Source organism: Protopterus annectens, chromosome 12.part0, assembly GCF_019279795.1.
Source record: "Protopterus annectens isolate FY-2018-M chromosome 12.part0, PAN1.0, whole genome shotgun sequence".
Taxonomy (NCBI): domain Eukaryota; kingdom Metazoa; phylum Chordata; order Ceratodontiformes; family Protopteridae; genus Protopterus; species Protopterus annectens.
The window spans coordinates 208529327-208552387 of record NC_056746.1 but is presented as its reverse complement, the minus strand read 5'-3'; the positions used below and the strand labels follow the sequence as shown (position 1 = coordinate 208552387).

Sequence of the window (23061 nt, the reverse complement as noted above, 5' to 3'; positions counted from 1 at the left end):
ATTTGACCTTGGTACTGCAGTCTGTAACCCAAAAGCCATTTGAACCTGCTAGTTTGTACGACATTAAATCCCTGTCCTGGAAGACAGCCTTCTTAATAGCCATTACTTCTGCCAAGAGGGTCTTGGAACTACAGGCACTGTGCATTAAGCCACTATCTGATTTTTAACAAGGATAGTGTGAGTCTTAGAACAAATCCTTCCTTTCTCCCCAAAGTGGCCTTGGAAGCAAATCTCAATCAGTTATTCAACGTCCGGTTTTCTTCCCTGATTACTCTAATCAAGGAGAATATATCTTGCATTGTTTAGATGTCCACAGACAGTTGCATTTTTATTTGACAAGGACTGAGGAATTTAGGAAGTCAGACCAACTTTTCGTGGCTTTCCCCCAAAACAGAAGGGGTCAGGCAGTTGCCAAAGTGACTATCTCCAGGTGAATTGCTGGTTCTATTTCGTTCATTTATGCTAGTTGGAATTTGCAACTATCCAGACCAGTTGAGGCCCACTCCACTAGGTCTATTGCTACATCATTGGCCCTCTTGGCTAGACATTCCCTTGATGAGATCTGTGCTGCTACAACTTGGTCTAATCCTCATACCTTAATTTTGCACTACAAATTGGATTTGGTATCAAAGAACAGGACTTCCTTTGGTTCCTCTGTGCTCTGGCATATCCTTCCTTGAGGCCACCCAGGGTACATTGTAGCTGGTGTTTCTGCCCCATCTCTGAGGAATAATGACACGGATAGCATCAGATAAAGAGTTATGTACTTAACATAACTTGGTATCTGTGCTGTCCAGTGTAGTCATTCCTGCCCTTCCCTCTTCCTTCTGGAAGGCCTGGTGAGGCTGAAGTGGGTTGGTCCTGGCGAGAAATTTTTGACTTCAGTTTCAGGTGTTGTCTCTGCATTTCAGCTAATTTAGCAAACTCGATCTGAGGGTTAGAGGGTAGCAGGGAATTATGGGAAGGGGAGGAGCTTGAGATCTGGAGCTACCTGAGAAGTGGCCAGTTCGGATAGGTTCATAGGTATGTACTAGGCTATCTGCCCTAGGGCATTTACAAGCCTAGCCAGAATGTGTTGGCTTTCTCCACCCTTTTAGGTTAGATTCCTGAGCCTCTGTCCAGCAGGGCTAATGAAGTGATTCCGGGGGTAAATTTACGATTTCCCATCCACTCGTCAAGTTTTGTCTTGAAGAGGGTCAGAGAGGGGCTCTGTCTAACATGGACTGGGATTCTATTCCAGAGCGAGGGAAGCCTTTGGGATATGAATCTATCCCTCCAGCATGTCCCGTTTATTGTTGTGCCAAGGTTAACATCCCTGGAGCGTGTAGCTCTAATGGATTTGTTTTTTCTTGAGATGGAGCATGTCTAACAATTCTGGGTTAGACATGACCTTGTACGTCAGGCAGAGATCGCCTCTGAGTTAGGCGGTAGGCAACAAAGTAGAGTTGGAGTTTAAGTCGTGCTGCATAGGGCATCTGTTTGAGGCCCACTATCCTCTTGGTGAGGTATTTCTGGGGTCTCTCCAGCTGTTGCAATTGTCGAGTCAGGTACATCCCAAATGGGGCATTGTACTCAATTATGGGCCTAATTAGTGATGAGTAGAAGGGCACAATGACCTCTCTAGATCTAGATGTGAACCCTTTCGTGATTAGGTGGGCTATATAGAAGGTTTTTCTAACCACTTTGGCAATGTGATTGTCAAAGGTGAGGTTACTATCTACTTGGGTCCCCAGGTCTCTAATTACCTCTTCCGTACTTAGTGGAGTTCCTGCTATGTTGTTGTTTGTGGGTATTTTGTTTTTCCCAAAGGGGACGACTATGCATTTTTTGGCATTTAGCTTGAGGCCATAGCTCTGACACCAGGTATCCGTCTCTGTAAGGCCCTTCTGGAGGATGCTTGTGTCAGCCGGTGAGTCGATTATGGCTCCCAGTTTGCAGTCGTCTGCGAACTTGGTTAAGCCATAGACCTCCTATGTTTGCCTGTACTTCAGAGAAGTATATACCGAACGAGAGGTCCCAGGACTGAGCCCTGTGGGACACCACTTGTAACTGGCTTAGAGTCGGACATGGCACCCGTGACTCTGACCATGTGAGTTCTATCCTTGAGCCAGTTTGCGACCCATCTAGTGACATATGGGTTAATATTAAGGCTAGTAAGTTTATGATAACAGAGTGGGGTATTGTGTCGAAGGCCTTTGCTAGGTCCAGATAGACTGTGTGGACCACCTTTCCCTCATCGATGGCTTTGGTTACTGTCGCGAAGAAGTCAACCAGGATTAAGAGACATGATCTGCCCTTAACTAAGCTGAATTGGGTAGGGTCCAGTGTCTGGAGGTTCCCAATATCATTGTTTATGAGATCCATAATAATGTGCTCCATGGCCTTGCAGACCAGACTGGTCAAGCTTATAGGTCGATAGTTCCCTGGATCCATTGTGGCACCACCTTTGTGGAGCGGGATCACTGTTGCTGTACGCCATTCTTTGAGTACATAGCCTGTTGTTAGGCTGAGTTGGAACAGTGAATTTAGTTCATTTTGGAGTTTGTGTATTACACATCCCGGGATACCATCCGGTCCCATTGATGCAGTGTTTTTTACTTTGGCGAGAGCTGCTTTCACCTGTGTGTCTGTGATGTCCGGGGGATTGCATTCTTCTGGGATAGACACCGGCTCTTTTGGTGGGGAAGGGGGGGTAAAGATTGCACTGAACCTGTCCGCCAGGATATTGGCTATGTCTGTGGGTTCAGTGAATTTTGTGCCATTTCGCACCAGCATAGAGCATATCTGAGAGTTGCCTCTCAGGTTCTTGATGTAGCTAAAGAACGCCTTGTGATTGTCCTTAGAGTCTTTGGCAATCTTCTTTTCAAAGCTGGCTTTAGATGATTTTATGAGGGATCTAAGTTTCTTACTAGTACTGATCAGGGATGCCCTAGCTTTTTGGGATTTTGCCCTCTCATGCAATAGTTTTCTCCTTCTGTTGTATAGTTTATTTATGGCAGGGGTCCACCAGACTGGCCTCCTGTTTTTAGAGGCGTGAGTCTTGGTTTTACTTGGGATGGCACTATCCATGCATTTCAGCAGGTGCTCATAGAGTGCAGTTGTAAAGGATTCTGCAGTTTGGGTTTCATTTTCCATATGCTCTGGTGCTTTGAAGCTTACCACCTTGGTCTTGGAGTGTGAAGTTTGCTTTTGAGAAATTTTCACAGTCATCTTGGCCGGGGGAGGGGTCGGGATATGGATGTCCAATGTGATTATTTTATGGTCTGATCTTACCAATGATGGGTTTACCTCTGGTATAGAGCATTTAGCCCCCATGTTGGTGATGACCAAGTCCAATAATGTTGTCCCCTCTAGTGGGTGTGTTAACCAGTTGTTCCAGGGCATTTGAGTTTATAAACTCAAGGAACCGTTGAGCAAATGAGCTGGGGCTTGAGTAGTTTTCCCAGTCAATGTTTGGATAGTTGAAATCCCCCAATACCATGGTGTTTGGTTGGACCTTTATGTTTTCCAGTGTTCTCAGGAATGCCGAGTGGGGGTCCTGAGTCGGGGTAGGTGATCTTATAGCAAGCTATAAACTGAAAAGCGGTTTTACCTACAGTTAGTTGCACCTGGATGGTCTCTTCCGCCTCATGCAGTGCCACTAACCTAGAGGTGTTGGTATCCTTGATAAAGAAGGATACTCCCCCGCCTTTAGTATTTCGGTCCGAGTTCTGGGGCTGAAAGGAGTGGTAAGAGTTATATCCTGATAATGCTGGGGTGCTCTCTGGAGCCTTGAACCAGGTTTCTGTCACTGCACAGATATCTATTTTCTCCATGCTGAGGAGTGCCTCGAGTGTGTGCATCTTTAGGTTTAGACTTCTGGCGTTGAGTAGCATTACCCTTAGTTTTTTGTTACTGGCATTGTCTATGGTGGTGGTTTTGTCTTCTGAGCCTTGCCTAAAAAAGACACTATGGGGGTAGCAAGAGCCTTTGCCAGTATACGAAAGCCCAGGGGTGACAGGTGCAAGCCGTCTCTGGCGAAGCATCGTGGCTTGTCGAGCATGTCATCCCAGGCTGACAAACACTGGATCCCCTTTGACACCAATAATCTAGCCAATTGTTAAAATTGATCATTTTGTCCTTATACTGTGGTATAATTCTTGGTGAGGTTAAGATGCTACTCAGGGTCAGGGTCGTACCGGCCTGGGCTACATGATCCGAGAGCTCCTCAATGTCTCTTTTCATGTAGTCCAGGGAGGTACGTCTCCGGTCGTTCACACCAACATGGACAATGACTGAGTCATATTTGTACCTGCTGTTGAGTGACCTGAGTGCTTGTGTTATGTGGCGGATCCTGGCCCCCGACAGGCAGCTTACCGTGACCCTCTCCTTATTCAGTCTGGTGAGTGGGACGTCAGTGTGCCTGACAATAGAATCTCCAATTACTAGTGTATTAAGGTGTGTTGCTTAGCCTTAAGGGCTGAGATTGTGTGGCACGCTGACTTTGTGAAGTATGTGTTACGTGACCAGAGGTTGGATCCTAGACCCATCTGTGAGGAATAGTGACACTGGATAAGCATATATGCCAAGTTATGGTAAGTACATTACTCTCTTTAGCGGAGATGGTGGCAGTTTCAACATGGTTGCATACAGCTATTAATCTGATGCTTTGCTCCTCTCACCAGTAACACTAATCCTAAGCTGCTTCTGAGAAGTAGTATTAACCTAGAATGTTGGATTCAGTGCAGTTGTAATAGTCTTCCACGCTTCTCTTGGTAGTTAATCGGGATAGATCAGAAACCCAAGCCGTACAAAAGCCTTGAAGAGGTACTCACTAAAACTGCAACTAGACCACTTGGTGTAGCCCCATACAAACTGCCCAGTCCGAGATCAGGAATCATTGCCCATTTGCTCCTCTCACAGATGACAAAAAGAAGCACTAATCCCAAGAAGATTCCTTAAGAGCAGTTCCTAGACTCTCTAGTGATTGGTAGTCTAGATCCAGATGTTAGATTTTAAAAGTGAAATGGGGAGAAAAGGGATTAATATGAATATTCTCATCTGCACTAAGTGCAATGAAACAAAACAGGTAGCTAGCACAAGCTAGGGTGTTTCCAGTTTGATCTTTTAGTGCACAGTAGAATGAGCAGATGACGTGATGAAACTACGAGGAGTTACCAACAGCAGATTTACAATATGATCAGGCAGCTGAAATGCATCAAAGTTTTGAAGAGAATCCATTGCTGTCACACACCAACAGTAGTCTGTCAGCAGTTCTGCTAAAAACCTTAAGTAAGAAATCCTACTTCAAGTTTCCTCCCACTGATTAGCTAGAGTCAAAGTTAAGTGCAGTCAGAATGCTTACCTTTTTACTAGTTACATTTTTCCTCTTTTGTCCTGATTGCCATAGAAGTTAATTATTGAAAACAAATTGTAGAGCAAAAAATGAAGTTTAAATGTACAGCATTGTCCCCACTCTATCTGTGGACTAGATTGTTTCCTCCTGGTCAGCTGGTACAGTGTGATAAAATGATTGGAATTTCTTTCTGAAAGCAGGAAGCATTTACTGAACTAGAAATTGGAAATATTTTTTTTTTTTTTTTTTTTTTTTAAGAAAAGTGTAGAAGTAACCTGTGACACATACAGGTTGGTGCGTTTTAGTTAATGGTGCACTTTTGCAGTAGTATGTACAGTTTTCTGCTCCAGATACTTGCAACACTTCCTTGATTTTTTTCCTGCTGTTTGCTATGTCCAGCCTACAGCCATACCACCCTGAATGTGCCCAATCTCATCTAACATTTGCCCTAGGAGTCATTAATGCTAGATATTAGCATTTCATGTATTTTGTTGACCAATAAACAGTCCCCACATTAGCACGTGAAAAGCAGTTAGTAGGCTTCGTGCTTGTGTGTGCTGTTTTCCACTCACATCAGCCTGCCAAACATGGTACTTGGTTCCATCTGGGGTCTGGCACTTGCCCTTCTTAAAATGACTTTTTTTTGTTTTTGAATAAACTTCTGTATGATTGTAGCACAGCAAGGCCTGCACACGGTGACACGGAAATGCATAATGGCCGATAAGGAAGTATTTGCTGTTGTACTAGATTGAAAAGGAATTGAAGTGCAAATGACCAATCTGTGAAGGATAAAGGGATTTTTTTTTCTAACTCCTAGCCAAGAACTTTTAAAACTCCAAGAAAGTTTTAAGGTAAAACAAAATAAAAAAAAATGATGGTACAAAAGCAAAAAAATCAAAAAAAAAATAATGAAAGTAGCTAAACCTTAAATGAAGGAATCCAATCCAAAATCCAGAGCAGTCATGTACCAGCAGTAGTATCACTGTACTTGCAGCTAAATACTCTGAATAAGAAATCCTGCAAAAGTTAATCATTCTCACTGCTGTAGCAGCCTTTGGCTGTTTTTTTCATATCCTTCCCAGGATACAACAACCAGCATACCTCTAAACCTCTTAGTGCAAGAAATCTGGACAAAGCCTGACAAAATGGGGGGGGGGGGGGAGGCTCAAAAATAGGTACAGATTTTAAATATTCCTCTTATAAACTTAGAAGGTTGCTAGAGAAAACTGGTTTGTGTTATACATTTTCTGAAGAATTTGAAGTCTGAAACTCAAATGTATGTTATTATTTAGTGGCCTTGTATCCGCAGATCATCCCAGTGATTTGCCAGGGGGAAAAAAAATTATGCGGAATAGGCCAAAAATATGAGGCAAAAATCTGCACAGTTGAGTCAACTGGCCATTTTCACAAAGCTCCACCCCTACACTGACTGTTGATTGGCTAGCCCATGGGAAGAAAATCAGCAGGCAGAGTATAGATAACTTTAGTACTTTCTTGCTGACTGAAGAGGAAGCTCTTCAGCTTCACATGAGCAGCAGCTGGCTTTAAGCTTTATTTCTGGCAGTTAAGTTCTTACAGGTTAACCCTTTCTCAAAGAAACTATTGCCCTTTTAAGAAACTATATATTTTATTTCGACTAGAAGCAGTATTTACTCTAAGAAAAACATTTTGTACAATATTGTAAGTTTCTTGTCAGAGGCTGCTGTTTTAGAATAGGGTTTATTTTTGAGTGCTAGGGACTAACTTTGTGGAAAAAAGTACTGCTTTTGGGAATTTTTATGTAAAAGTCTTAAGGATTGCCTTCAGTTCTTTCTCTCACTGTATTTCAGAAGAGTGTCTGAATTTTGACTTGTAAACAACAACATTGCTCGTGCTTTCCCTTTTGAAAGAGGATTGTTGTGTGGAGGTATAAGCATATGTTGCTTATGGGCACTTGACAACTTACCTTCCAACCAACTCTTCCAGCAGTGTTTACTTGGCAATCAGGCCTTCCTTGATGACCGCACTGAATAATACTTTTCAGTCCTGATAGTAGTTCTCCAGCCACACTGAAAAAGAAAAAGCATCACAATAAAGAGCCTGTCCTGTCACTGTAGGATCAGGTAGTGTCTTAGTCATTGGTTAGTGACTCAGTAATGGCTGACAATTGCTGCTTACACCACTCACTTATTCCTTCGTGGGTCAGCTATGTCCTCCACAGCTATTCCAGTGTCCAGTCCAGGCATAGGAGAACCATCTTCTTCTGGTAGACAAACTTTTAGACAGCTCATCAGATGACATGGTGTCTGTTCATAAAGATAACTTACTTACCTTGGACATGAGATTGTTGCAGGCTGTTAATCCTGGAACTCAGAAATACTCACCTGAGTGTAATCTCACTAAAGAAATTCCTAAGGAAAGTTCATCCTCTCCAGTTGTTTTGGAGGGTTTTCTTTTTCTGAAACTGTTACCAAGATTAATTCTGTATTTTTGTGGAAACTAGTGGATATTCCCCTTGAACTGAGGAGATGATGTGATATGTTGCAAGTGTATGTGCCACATATTACTCCTACCCCTCCTATTTTGCTATCCTTGGAGGGTGTGTTAAATGTTCTCTAATAACCATGATATTCAGCCTTCAGTCTCCAAAAAGGCAGATAGACCTTATAAAGTACCTCACATTAAGAAATTCTTGTTTTCTCATATTCAGCCTGATCCAGCAGCCATTTCAACCTCTTCAGCATTTGGATAACAGACTTTTAATCATTATTAACCCTTCTCCCATGGATAAAGAAGGTAAGGTTTGGGACAGATTTTCAGAATTTTTAACTCCACTTTAGCATACAGAATTCTTAACTGCAAGCACATATGTGGAAGTTTTAGTTGTATAGATAGTTTGAGGGAATATTCTGCCACACTTCCTTCAAAAAGTAGAATCCTATCTGACTCATTTCTATTCTGTCTCAAGTTTATGAACATATTGAAGATTCAGATGGACTCTCCAAAAGTCATTGTGGTGATTCCCTTTTTGGCTCTCCCCTCTTATGGATTGATCAAAGGCAATTACCACAAGACTGGAATCACAAGAAAAGGGAAGTTTGATACATATAGTCTCAAACAACTTCAACTAACTGCCTGGATGATTCTGTTATGATGCCTTTTTGGCAACTCTTTAATGAGGACTTGCAGCAGGTACTACAATGAGGCAAGAAAGCCTGATACTATGCAATTTTATACTGGCAAGCAGAAAAGTTTTTTAGTTGCCTAGATACTAACTAGGGCCCTATCAAGGATTATGTACCACTGGTTCTTAAATATTTGTGAGAGTTACTTTCCTCTGGCCTTTCTTATTATTCTGTTAAGGTTCATCTAGTGGACATTTCAGCATGTCTGCCCATAGATCCCCTCGTTTCCTCTGTTTTTGGTAAAAATTATTTCTAAAGGGGGATTTTGCATCTTGCACCCCCATAGAAAACAAGTGTAGTATTCTTGATATCTTTTCTTTGTGCTGGAAAAGTTAACTGTGTCCCCCTTTGAACTAGTTCATCAGTCTAATTTAATGTTAATCAAGTGAAAGACTGTACCAATTGTTCTGACCTATGCAAGAAGAGCATCTGAGTTATAGGCATTCATGGTGGATGAACCTTTTCTGACCTTCCATAGAGAATATGGTAACATAAGAACAAATTTCTCATCTACATACAAAGTTGTTTCAGATGTACTTTGAATCTATCTGGCAATCTACTGGTGTTCTTTCTGGTTTACTGTTAAAATCTCACCATTCCAAGGGTCGAGTGTATGTAGCACCTCAACCTTTCCTCGAAAGTTGTCATGCTGAATACCAACATGCATGAACATAATGCCGAAAACCTCTAACACTCCAGACCTAGGAAAAAGCTCTAACATGGGTCTAGAAGGGGAACAAATTTGGGCAGTCAGTAATGCTGGTATTCGACATTACAACTGTCATGAGGGATTCACTAAGTTAGACTTGACCTTTGGAGCAGAGTCCAAAGTCCATGGTAAGCCATTCTATCCAAATCCTTAGAACCAAGGAGAGACGATTCTACATGTGCATAGGCAGCTCAGATACCATCTTGACAGAACTAAATCCATTAGAAAAATAGATCCGCTGTTTATTTTTTTATGATGGGACAAAGAAAGGACAGCCCACATCAAAACAGATTACTACAAGATGGTTATCCTCAGCTGCTGTTTTACTGTCACCATGGTAAATCTATTATGGGCAATGTCTACTATAGCCCTGGCTTCTACTATGGCATACTGGAAAGGGGTAGACTGTGGTAGCATTCTAGAAGCAGTGATATGGTTCTTTGTACATATGTTTACAATGTATTACAGACTGAATTCCTTTTCGGGTCCAGGGCTGGATCTGGATCCTCCAGAGCCTGCTAGATCTTTATCCTTCCTCCTGTCAGGTTGGATAAGCATTGATAATCAACCCAAATAGCCAAAGGTGACGTCAGCAGTAAAAATGAGGAACATAATACAGTTGTTCAAAATGTTCAAATTTCTCACTGCTGCAGTAGCCACTTGCCCCTGCATCACCCATCTTCTGTATTTAGTTAGTCGTTGGAATATAAAGTTTTTTCTTTATATCTCTTTTAGAGGCTTCGGCTGAATAAGCTCTCTATGGGCATGAAAGTCCTGAAGTTGTCTACACTCTTGACTGTTGGTTTCTCTCTAACGAGCTGGCCAATCAGCCATCACATTGTAGGTATGGGAGGGAGCCAAAGCTTTGTGAAGCTTGGCTAGTTCTATCCTGGACAGGATACAACCCAAACAGCCAAAGGCTTCTTGCAACAGTGAAGAATTTGTACATCAGTTGCTATAGTAAGTGCAACTTATACAACTCTACTCTCAGCTCTTCCCATTAATTAGTTAGATTCAGTTCCTTTCCAGTCAAATAAAAAAAAAAGAAGAAAGAAATGGAAGCATCCAAACTTTAAATGAAGAAATCTAATCCATTCACTTGCAGCTAAAGTTTTATGTTGACGAAGCTAAAATTATCAGACTAATCCATTTCTGGATAAGAAGTTTGGTAGCCTTGGCTCAAAGCAAACCATTTCTGGATGGATTTCTTTAGCTAGCTCCTTTTATTATTCCTTCCATGGGAAATCCTGTCCGGGGCAGTTTAAAGCCAATTCCACCAGAGCAGTAGCATTTTCAAGGGTCTGGACACAAGATTCATTCTAGAAGCACCTATTAGGTATTCCATTCGCATTTTTAGTAAGCACTGTAAAACTGATGCTTTCTCCAAATCCCTGGACTGGTTTTGCCAGATCTATCCTACAAGGAATTCTGGATTCCAGTTCCACTACTTTTTCGTCCTCCCAGACACTGAAAGGATTTTGGATTATTCCCATATGTAATGAATACTGCCGCAGTAATTAATAAAGGACATATTACAGTTGTGTGAGAACTTGCCTTAATACTAGATGCCCAGTTAGATCACTGTTGTATGAACACCCTTTCTATTTTGTGTGTGTATGTATGTATGTATTTGTGTATGTGTGTGTGTGTGTGTGTGTGTGTGTGTGTGTGTGTATATATATATATATATATATATATATATATATATATATATATATATATATATATATATATATATTGTGTGTGTTGTGTGTGTATATATATATATATTTTTTTTTCCCTCCTCCACTTTAGAAGCACGAAATACTGAAAGGGAAATTCAGTATTTTGAGCCCATAAAGTGGAATCCTGAGAACAGCAAAAGTTCAGAAACGTATAATTTAACAACCTTGAATACCAGTGGTGGTGAATTTCACGCTTCTGAGGTTTCACTGTGGTTATGGATTCAGGTAAGTGTGCATGTCAGGGTTCTGAGTAGGGGCTGTGGTGTGTGTCAGTGTGTTTTGTTGCTGTGATGTGTGTGCACGAGGAGAATGTAGCTTGTGTGGTGGTGTTTTGTGTGTAGTGCGACCTTGGAGTGAGAATATTTAAGTAGGGGGATGTGGGGAGGCCCAGCCCCCCACATGGAGATGAAGGGGGCTTGCCCCCTGCTTTTTATGTAGTAGAGAGCTTGTGTTTGTGTGTCGGGAGGATGGTGTGTGCGTGAGCAGTAGAAGCGCAAAATTCAAAATCTCCGGTGTGCGAGATTTTAAATTTCGCGGTTCTGAGTCTTCGTGGTTTTAAAAATTCGACTTTATAGCTTCAAAATACTGAATTTCGATATTTCAGTATTTTGAGGATATAAAGTATGTGTATGTGTGTGTGTGTGTGTGTGTGTGTATATATATATATATATATATATATATCTAAAAACAGAGATTTAATCAGACTTTTACTGTTATGGTAAGTTCTTGCATAACTGTACTTTTTAAATTGGCAGTAGACAATATGATTGCTTACACGTGTGCTTAGATTAGGTCCTAATGGTAGGCAGACAGTGATGTCTATATGTATTACTGGTTTGTAGGTGGTAACCTAGCATGAAATTCAGGAAACTATTGAGGAGGTTAGCCCAATTTTCCAATTGCCACAGAGCACTGTCTGGTTAAACGACTTGCTGAGAGTCATATAGTTGGCAAAAGGAAACGGAGGGAATAGACCCCTACTTTATAGGAAGCAGCTCATTAACAGGTCATAACTATAATCCTCTGTCAGAGTTATGACATGCATTGTCATTACACTGTTGTCTTATTCTGGATCCCGGAGTTGGAATTGAATTAGATTGGATATATTTGTGGAGCCTGGCCCTGTACATCATAGTAGAATTGCCCCATGAAGCAAGTTAGTTTTCTGTTTGCTAGTATACATTGTTAGGGCCAGTCACTACCATCTACCTTATGACAATTGCTACATCTGAAATTTATGGGGTGCATATGATTGTCTTTTGCTGAATTGTTCAGAGTATGAAAGCCAAGAGGGTGTTACTTTTGTGTACTTTGACTGCAGACAGCCAGATCCCCTGGGTTGGAGGTGTAGCTAGGGTGTGGTGAAGGGGTGCAATTGTCAGGTGCCAGTCAGTCTTCAGTTTATTACTGGCATTTAGAAAACAATGCCAGTTTGTCAAAACTCCATTTACCATCAGAACTGAAAAGCTTTAGCACTAAATTTTTGGCATAAACTGTAGCAGCTGGTTTTTTTTTTTTTGCTCCTCAACATGAAGGGGTGGGGTGCCAGATCAGAGTTTGGCACCAGTTGTCATAATAGTTAGCTACAGCTGTGCCTCCTTACTTTGTGAAAAAAACTTTGCCAGGTTGACTAGGCTGTATAACCCAACACTAATAGTGTGGAAATAGGTGCTCTTAATATTCTGTTGCATTATGTCACACTACAGCACTTCATGTAATATGTAGTGTTCTGATTGCTGTGCATTTTTTTGTGACAGATACATACTTGCATATGGCATATAATGGAAAACTTTTGTACAGTTATGTTTCTAATTTAGTAGCACTGTAGGAAAGATTGATTCTAAATGGTACTTCAATGCAGCCATTTATTTATAATGCTGAAGCTTTGGTAGCAAAGCATGTAAAATGTCTAAACTGCATGTGGAATATCCAGTTACAGGTCCGAGTGGGATTTTGGACGTGACCATGATGTGTATAGATCCTCAGCAGCACTGTTGCCCTGAGTCAAGTGATGAAGATAACATACCAGAAAAGAAAGCTGTACTGAACCCACCCAAAAGATGCACAGAAGTAGTAAGTGAAACTTCCCAAAGGTGCTACATAACATTTCGAATGCGTTGTGAGCCAAAAGCAGAACCCAGCTCTGGTTATTCTTCTGTGTGTACTGGAAGTCCAGCATCCATCACAGCAGCACAATACGTAGTGCCAACTTCATCTACCTCAGAACAATCTACAAGTTTGCATTCTTCACTGTCTGCTTCAGTGCCCTGGAGTTCAGAGGCTGCCTGTTTCCCATATACACAAAAGAACCCTGAATACAGGGGGCAGGTTAAACGCAAAAATGCTGCAGAACATAACAGTGAGGAATTTAACATTTCTCAGTGTTCAACACTGTAAGCCTTGCTAGGCATGACTGTTAAAAACTGGAATTCATAGCTTTTGAACTCTGACTATCATGAATAGCATTCAGATGAAATATTTTTGTGTGTATATGTCTGATTTCTATTTCTCTACCTGTGACAGTTTGTGATGTTTTTATGCTACCTGGTTAAAAGAAACTTTACGACAGTGAATGCAGTAATTAGCTTGGGGATTAATCTAAACAAAACATTTTTTTTTTTTTAATATTGTATATGAGCCAAAAGCATGCATCATGCATGTAGACTTGTGTCCATTTGTTAACCCTGAAATTAATTTTTTATAACTTTTCCAAGTAGTGAGTATCTATACAAAAGCAGAAAATGCAATCAAATTTGAATTTTGATTCAACACTGAACAAAGCCCTGAGGTTTGGAGTACCTTTACATTTCATTGCCATAATCACTGTACAGCTAGGGGTCTGTCTGTTTCCTAAAACAAAGCACTTTTTTAAGGATGTGTCATGTTATCCTGTCTAGGGTGCATATTCTCAGTCATTGTTTACACAGGAGTACTGGTGTAAAGCCGTATTTCTAACACAAGTACTAGTGTCTTTTTGGTTATTGTGGCACAGGGCTAGTTTTTGCACGTTTGCACAAAACTGTAATATTTAAAAAAGGAAATGTTTGCTTTTGAAGTTAACCATATCACTAAAGTTTTTGCAATTGCTGAAAATAGGGGTATGTGTCTTTGGGATACAAGCATGTATTTGCAACAAGCATTGTGTTTTATAATAATTATAATTTCATATCTTCTCAGCAGGTTCACGAATTGTAAACTTCATCCACATGGGCTTTTATAGTAAAGCTAGTGTGACGCCCATGCCCTGGCCCCAGCAATCAAGGAGCCTCAGTCCTCACCACTAACACCAGAGAGGGCGTCTCATATATGAAGAAAGGATAACACACACAGTAAAGTGCAATTTCCCTTAAGAGCACACAGAGATCACAGTCAGTCCGGGGCTGGTCGCTCCTTTGCTCTCCAGGTCCCCAATAAGACTCCCCACTGGCACAGCTATAGGGTCCAGATCTCAGCCTAGCTGGGCAAGCTAAAACCTGCAACACCCTCTATCCAACCAGTGCTTAATGTCCCTGCCCAAGTAACTGACACAGACACACACACAGACACACACACAGACACACACACAGACACACACACAGACACACACACACTTTGAGATAATATTTTATATAACCACATAGATGCTCCTGGGAAAGGCTGGCACAGGTTCTCCAGCTATGTCCATATTACCCAGACCACACACTAGTACCGCCTGTCACCACCCAGCTAATATTTATCAGCTACTCAAAGGCCCTTAAAAGTGTGTCCAGTTATTACTGTGCAACATCATCCAATCGGTAGTATAACTAAACAGTCAAGGCTTATTGGAGTGACTTGGTACAGTAATCACTATAAATATGCAATGTACTCTAGAACTTAAATTATCTCTACACAAAACAGCCCCAGTTGAAAGGTTTTAAAACATTTAATAAAAACACAAGGCAATATGTCTTACTACATAGTGCTTGCCAAGAGTTCAGAGATCACAGAGAAATACTTGAGTTGGATGGTCAAGACAAAAAAAATGCTTAATCCTCTTTGGTTCTCTCTGTTTAAATTGAAATTGCAGTTCTGATTCACATCACATCATTTTTCACACTTTCCTGGGGTTTCCAGGGTACACATTACATCATTCTTCACACTTCTCTGGGTTCCCAGACTAACAGAAACTGCATTTACATTCTTAACATCTTTTGTTATCTTGCAGCTGGTCAGGAAACAGAGCAATAAAAATTGATTTGCATGTTTAAATCTAGAAAGTTAACTCTTGGTTAAAACAATAGCAAAAATGTCTTCATCTAGACTCTTTGGCACCACTGTCTACATGAAAGGGTCACCACATGTTTTACTTTGGTCAGTAGAGTGCACTGTTCACATTTTTTCCCAGTTCCACATGTAACACTATTTCTTTACATTTAAGACAACAAGCCTGTGGTATATTTACAAATGATCTGGCTAGGCTGGCAGCCTTCACATCCCCCCCCCCCCCATGGAACTCAAGCTAGTTTTTCAAGTGACTCTTGAGAAACGCTGCTTGAGAGGGTTAGGTCTGTCTGAGTTTACCTCACCCCATTCCCTGTCTTGAGAGCCCATCTGCGTTGGCATTGCTAACCCCACTGCAGTGCTGCACTGACATATATGTTTGCAACCCCAGGCTCCATGTTAGCAACTTGGCATTTTGCTGGCTGGCTCTGCTTAACCATGGTAGGGGGTTGTGATCTGTCATAACAGTGACTTTCCTTCCATCCAGATAAGGCTGAAGTTTCTGCAGTGCCCACACTATGGCTAGAAATTCCTTTTCTACAGCTGCATAGCATTCCTCCCTGGGTTGGAGCCTATAACTGAGATAAACCACTGGGTGTTCTTCTCCCTCTGAAGAAATCTGGCTAAGTACAGCCCCCACCGCACGGTTCAAAGCATCCACCTGCACAACAAATTCTTTGCTGTAATCCGGACTGGCTAGCACAGGGGCTCCTTCCAAATCTTCTTTAATCTTCTGGAATGCCTGCTCACATGCTGGGGTCCACAGTATTTTATCTGGCCTGTTCTTCCTTGTCAGGTCTGTGTGGGGAGCAGCCATGGCACTGTAACTGGGGACGAATGTACTGTAGTACCCTGCTGTCCCTAACAATGCCCTCACCTGCTTTTTAGTAACCGGTGCAGGCCATGCCTGAATGGCTTCCACTTTGGCAGATTCTGGCCTTGTCTTGCCACTCCCCACTCTGTCCTAGGTAGGAGACCTCTGCCATACCCACCTGACATTTGCTCAGCTCAATGGTCATCCCTGCCCTCTGTAGTCTGCCCAGCACCTCCTGACGTGCTGAAGGTGCTCTGACCAGGAATGACTGTAGATGGCAATATCTAAGTAAGCAAGGGCAAACTCTCCTGCTACGATATGATCTTACAAGCCTCTGGAAAGTCGCTGGGGCATTCTTCATCCTGAAGGGCATCTTTGTGAACTCATAAAAGCCAAAAGGAATCACAAAGGCTGACTCCTCTCTAGCACTGGGAGTGAAGGGCACCTGCCAGTAACACTTGGTAAAGATCAGTGGTTGTAAGATACTTAGCCCCACCCAGCTGCTCTAGGGCCTCATCTGTCCTAGGCATGGGGTAAGCATCTGACTCTGTGACTAATTTCCTGTAGTCCACACAGAACCGGGTGCTACCATCCTTCTTTGGCACCAGCACCACTGGGGAGCCCCCCCCATTTTGAGTAGAAACCTTAGGCCCTTATGCTTCCATTCTGTTGGTACCAGTTGATTCACTACAGTTCATCTGGCTTACCAGCCAGCTGCCCTTCAGTATTGGCTTCTGGTACACTGAGCTGCTCAGAATGTTGATACTATTCATTGTATGTATTTTGCATAGGATCTTGTTTTTCAGGGTCACGGGTGCAAACTGCTTCATCAGGTGAGCCACTGCTGTTTTGTGGCCACTAATGACAGCATTTCCAAAGTAAAAAGCCATCCCATTCTGTTAAGGGGCCAGACAGGCAATTGTCAAGGAAAGAAGGAAATTGGAGACCCTTTCTAATATGTGATCCCTATCAGTGTGGAGCAGATGCACAGAGGCGAGTGCTTTCAGGATTGCCATTTGGGCTTCACTTATACTTGGTGTATTTGGCAAGTGTTTTTACCAGTCCACATGTGTGATCCAGTGCAAGTTCTTTGCCAGTGTCCATATTTTGGCAAGCTGGAATGTATCTCTAGGAAAAACAGCATTGGTAGGCACCATCTTTATTTCTTACCACTTGAAAATATCATATGAGTTTATAGTTTGCAAGTAACAAATCAAGTAATATCTGGCTACATTCCCTAGTGAAGTGCATTTAGATGTTTTTTTGTTTTGTTTATGTTGTTTGATATGTTTCTTGTTTGCTCCCCTTTTTGCAGAGGGGGTTCTGGTACCTTGTTAGAATACATTTTTCTTCAGCCTTTATAATTTCCTAACTTATTAAAATTTTTGTTCGGTCTATAACTAAATATTTCATAGTTAAGTTATTCATGCAGTCATCTGTTAACTGGATATATATGTGGCCTGATGCATGGACCCCAGACAAAACCCATGGCAATATGGGCAAGGACTAGATGCACTAAATATGTATATAGACAGTATGGTTATTTAACAAGCTCGTTGTGAGAAGGCAAAATGAAACACATTCAAACATAAGCAACATATTGCATACTTTACACAGACAGTGACCAGAGTTCAGGACTGATGCATAGATCTTTCCACTAAGGCATTGTTTGCCATCTAGACGTATGGTGACTGTTTTCCCACAGAATTAGAATGTAGTTATGGTGAACTAAAAGCAACAAAATATTCCTTTGTTTTTTGGGAAAGTATCTTTACTGTAGAAGATATTGAGCAGTGTGCTAGCTATATAGCAAAATGCATTTCAGAGGCAAACTTTTGTGTTTATTTTTGTTTTGATACAACAGAAGTTGGACAGCTTGGTGTTGGGGGAGGTATCTAGCAAGTCTTACAGTCAATATAGGTTTATTACAATTGATGTTGCCTCTGGGTGGCATCTGAGATGCATTAATAGAAAATGCAGATATTGCAGATCAGGCAGGTCTAATAACGTCCTTGGCATTTCCTGCTACATGGATAAGTATTGTCAAAACAAGTGTGCTCTAGAAAAGCATTATGATTTCAAGAGTGCAAGATGTCAGATTTTCCATCACTAACTGAATTAGAATGGACAGCCAGCTTTATTTTCACATCCAAGGAAAGAAAAGTGTGGATGCTGGTGAATCCAGAGAAAAAAAGTGTAAACTTCTCTGTGGAAGTTCTTCAATTACTGTATGTCTAGTTAATCACTGTACATTAAAAAGCAGAAAAAATCAGGAAAGGGTAGTAGAAGTAGCGAACTTAAAACGGCCTAAATCAAAAACTTATTTTGAAATACTATTAATATTCAGAACTATTAACTTTAGTAGGTATTCAGAGGTAATCCAAGCAGGGTAGACAGTTTGTTTCAGTCGAAAATCCTTTATTAAGCACAGAGACAAGTGATCCAAACAAAACAAAAAATAAACGGAATGATAGTTTTATCTCAAATGTTCTGATCTGTTATCAAGTATGGGAGTAGTTTGTTTTGTTGCAAAACAGTGTATTGGTATACATGTTAACAAATACAAATCCCCTTCCCTATCCTTATCAGTGTGATATTCGAGCTAGTACTGCCCTACTTACTAAATGTTCTAATTTAAACCTTATGCACTTTAATAATGATGTGGTGGTACTTCTCAGATTATTATTATTAAAGTCTGTGACTTTATCAAAGATATTATAATACATGGCTGGAAATATTTGAACATTAGACCATTTGACAATCAAAATTTATATTTTGGCATCTAAGAAAAAATACATTGTCCAAAGCATGATCTTTCCATAAATTATTGTTAAAGATTGCTTTTATCTCCCTAGACTTCAGGTCTGTGTACAAGAGCCCTAAACATATATATGTATATCTACAAAAAGTCTTACTAAAACTAACCAATATGCATAGTAAAAAAAAAAAAAAAAAAATGTAAAACAAGAATACAACCTTGTATGTACATTTAATGTGCAAGTTAAACCAGGAAATGCACATAAACTTGAAGGCCAGTGTGGGACAGAAAGTGTCCTTATAAAAGTAGTGAACACTACATATTTATAACACTAAAATCAATACCTAAAAATAAATTGGTAACTCAAATGTAAATTAAATTAAAAAAAAAACTAAAATATTAATAACTAAAAAAATTTCAGTTTGCCTTTGAATCCAGGAAACGAGAGCTTTCAGAATAATTGTATCCAGTCATCGGAAGCCAGGCACTGGACCAGGGGGGGAAATGTATCCAAACTGTTGGGATGGCAGACACTGTTATGAGAACAGATGGATGCATCAGGAACAAATATGGGTATCGATCCTATCACTCAAACTTAGTGACAGCAGAATACATGTTTATAAAGAACTGACATTGGTTTGATTTGTCTAGTGCATCAAATATAGTTTGTCCCCACCCCACATTTATGGTTTCTTGAGGTTAATTTTAAATATTCACACACGTGTAAAACGTTTGTACATTTGTATGTAGAAAAAGCTCTTTCAGTGTTACTTCAAGGATGGTCTTTTGTTGCTTGATGGTTACACTTCATCACCTGTACTTAGGGTGCTCACGCAGCAAGCCAGCAGATATAAGAGGAAAGAATCTTCTGCTCTCCCAGCACAACAGCTTTATTTAAAAGTTTTATGATAGCGATGAGTCTGTATCTTCAATCAGTGTTATCCTGCATTCTGTGATGGCCATACAAGCTATCTGATAGCAAATTGATTGCTGTGAGATCAACAATCTATACTTTTTACTCTTCCACTGCAGTGCACCAGGTCAGGCTCCATGCTTGTCAGTTCTTTCCTGGTGCTAACATAGTTCAGCTGTGTTATGATCATAGGCAAGCTGTCCTTGAGGACCATTCTAAGTCTAGCCAGTTTGCCTTTGAGAGAAGCAAACTCTGTACTGCTTGTATGTGAGGTAAACACCTTAACCACTATGCCAACCCCAACCCCTTTTTCATTGCGGAAAAGTTTTACTGCATTTGATTTCTAGAAAGTGTAAGCCACCTAAAAATTCAGATGACACCAGGTCTTAAGCAAAGATGCAAACCTGGCATTACCTTTTGGTTGGATGAAGAGCACAATGCTAGGCATTGTAATAAGTAACAATGGTTTAATCTGATCCCCCAGAGAGACAAGGTATAACTTACATTTTGTAATGATGGCAAGTTTGAGTGCCCATTGCAAGGATTAGTGTAGATCCCTTTGCATACTCCCAGGCCTTTGCCAGAATATTTTGAGGAAGCAAAGATTACAAATGGTTAGACACTGAGGGTCCACTGAGGCTTCACACACCAGCAGGGCTTGTTGAACAGACCCGGGTATTTAACATGAAATAACTGTTCGTTTTCTAGGATTTATCTTTGAGAGAGTATCCTCAAGGAACATGTACTGATGGTAATGCTAGACTTTGCACATAACTTTCCAGTCCTTTTTCAATGTTTGAGCATATTTCAGTACTGATGCAATGTTTCCCAACTTCCTTCACTAAGTTAAAAGTCTAGTGTCACAGTTGTTATAATGGGTAATGCCCCCCCCCCCCCCCCCCAGCACAAGTTAAGATCCTGACCTCCGGCCAGTGACTGTTTAGAGTTTTCATGTTCTTCTTGTGTCTCTGTGGTGTTCCTTCCACCTCCAAAAAAACATGCTAGTGTTTCCATTTCAAACTCCCCCAAAGAATGGAGTTGTGGGCAGCAACACAGACTCTGCGTAGTACCCTCTAAGATAACACAAAAGCTGAAAATACACAGTGGGAATAATTTCTAATCATAATGACAATTTCTACATTATTTTTAAATATGAATGGTCTCAGACATGTACAAAAAAGAAAACTGTGAACTATATTAAAAAGTGCAAATAGCTATGCTACAGGAGACACATTTGGGGAAAGAACAGCGCATGTTAATTTGATAGGATTTCAGGATGGCCTTTCAGTGGAATATCTGGGACAAAGAAAAACAGAAGTATATTGTGAGGGGAGCTCCAGTGGTGGTAGAAGAGGGGGGAAAAGACTTGCATCAGTAAAGGGCTACTGGCAAGGAAGGAGGTTTATGTTGGCATGTATTTATATTCTACCTAAAACTGCAATAAATGGACCTTAAAAAAATTGTAGCAGAAATCAGCTTTCAGCAGGGAATATTACTTGTAGGTGGGGATTGGAATTTGATTTACAACTGAGAGGATGTAGTTTGGGAACCTAGAAGGGAAAATATAACAAAAGAGCATAGATTGTTCAAGAAATTTATGAAAATATTTGGTATGGAAGATATGAATTCAGTAGTAGGAGTTCAGAGAGAATTTACATATTCTCTGAGGAACAAAAACTGGGCTAGGCTAGACAGAAATTCTATTTAACAGCAACATGTGTATTTCATTGAAAGTTTGATATTTATCCAGTAGTTTTCAGATTGAGCACTAATAACTAAAATAAAAATGAGACACTAGTGCTTCCCCACTGTCGTTCGTCCAGTCAGGATAAAACGGATATATAGTTGTGGGTTCAGTTCAAGCAGTTTTATTATACTGCAAACACATCAGGATTAAGTCTTGGTAACTTAAACTTACAGACTGAAAACTCCACTCATACATGTTAACACTCAGGCTGTTTCCCTCAAAATGGTGCTGCTGCCTACCCATGCTCACTGTTTATATGCACATGTCTTCACTTGGAAAGGTTTCTTAAAGTTACAACACATGCTCTGTTCTTCATCTTCTCTCTTTGAAATAGGTCGTACACTAAAATGACAGCATTCATTGACATGCAGTTATACAGAACTAGTTCTTTGACATGCAATCATACAAAACTAAACACATATAAAGATATCATGTCCAAGTTGCTGTGTATTTTACACTAGGTCTAGAAACATGACCTGATTGTGTAACATAAATGTCAGAATTAGATCTAGCAATGAGAACTGTCTTTAAAGAATGTTCAACTGTAGGAGCATCTGGGACATCATCATGAATGGGAGTAGGTACTTAGACATGTTCTTCAACAAGAACATTGTCTGGATTGCTCTGAGATCTAGAGTCTGTATCACAAGTACAATGCTGCAATATTGATTCAGACACTGGAAGAAGATGCCTGTGGTTTCTCCTGTAATCTATACCCAAAGATTCCACCAAGTAGGATCTCAACTCGGCACATATACCTCTCCCTTGACCAATTCGATCAAAGCCTTTCACTGTTTGTATCCTTACTGTTGTCTTCTTTTAACAAAGAAATCTTGTTTTATCATAGCTGAACCTCTGAAGTTGGGCTTTGATTGCTCTGTTGTTTTTAGCATTAGGCACTATCAAACTAGAACTAATAGGCAAGGTTGTTTTGGTTTGCCTAGATAGAAGTCTCTAAGCAGGTAAGCCAAGTAGGTTGTGACAGTGTATATTTCTGAGATCAAGTAAATTCAAGAAGATATCAGTATTGTCATGCTTTGACCTCTAATAATTGCTTTGCACTCTGTCCTGCACACATTCAGCCAGGCTGTTTGACTGGGTATTCCAGACTGCTGGTAATATGGATAAAGTCCTACTCTTTTGCAAATTTATGAAATTGAGTGACAGACTGGGTATCTTTGTCAGAAATAACTTTGTGTGGAGTACCATAGACTGAGAAATGACATTTTAACTTGGTAATAACAGTACTGGATTTTGGGTAGCAAATCGATCTCAAACCAGTTTGAATAATAGTCTACCAACAAGTATTGCTGATCGTTTCACTTAAGTATGTCCATGGCTACTGTTGGCAAAGGTTGTTCAGGAATCTGGTGTAGCTGAAGTGGCTGTTTTTGCAAATATGGTTTAGTACTATTGCATACTGACTGTCAATATCTTTTGACAGAGAAGGGTAAAATACTAGTCCTCTTGCCCCGTTTAGTAGCTTTGGAACCTGGGTGGCCACGATGCAAAATCTGAATGTGTTCATGTAAGGAAGCAGAAACCATAACTTTTAGGACCTTTGAAAATAATACCAATTTCCATCAGCATCTCATCTCTGGAAGGAAAATAAGGTTGCACTTCTGGAGGTACACAAGATTGCTTTGATGGCCATC

At 40.6% G+C, this 23061-nt stretch overlaps 1 protein-coding gene across 1 annotated transcript in view; it reads left to right on the top strand.

Moving 5' to 3' along the window:
- Nucleotides 1-13540, top strand: part of CCNF (cyclin F) — a gene marked incomplete in the record, with an annotated part of 700297 nt that extends 686757 nt beyond the window's left edge. The window contains 1 exon segment of the mRNA XM_044089259.1: nt 12866-13540. Within this exon segment, the coding sequence (XP_043945194.1) occupies nt 12866-13329 (464 nt within the window).
- Nucleotides 13541-23061: the final 9521 nt, after the last annotated feature.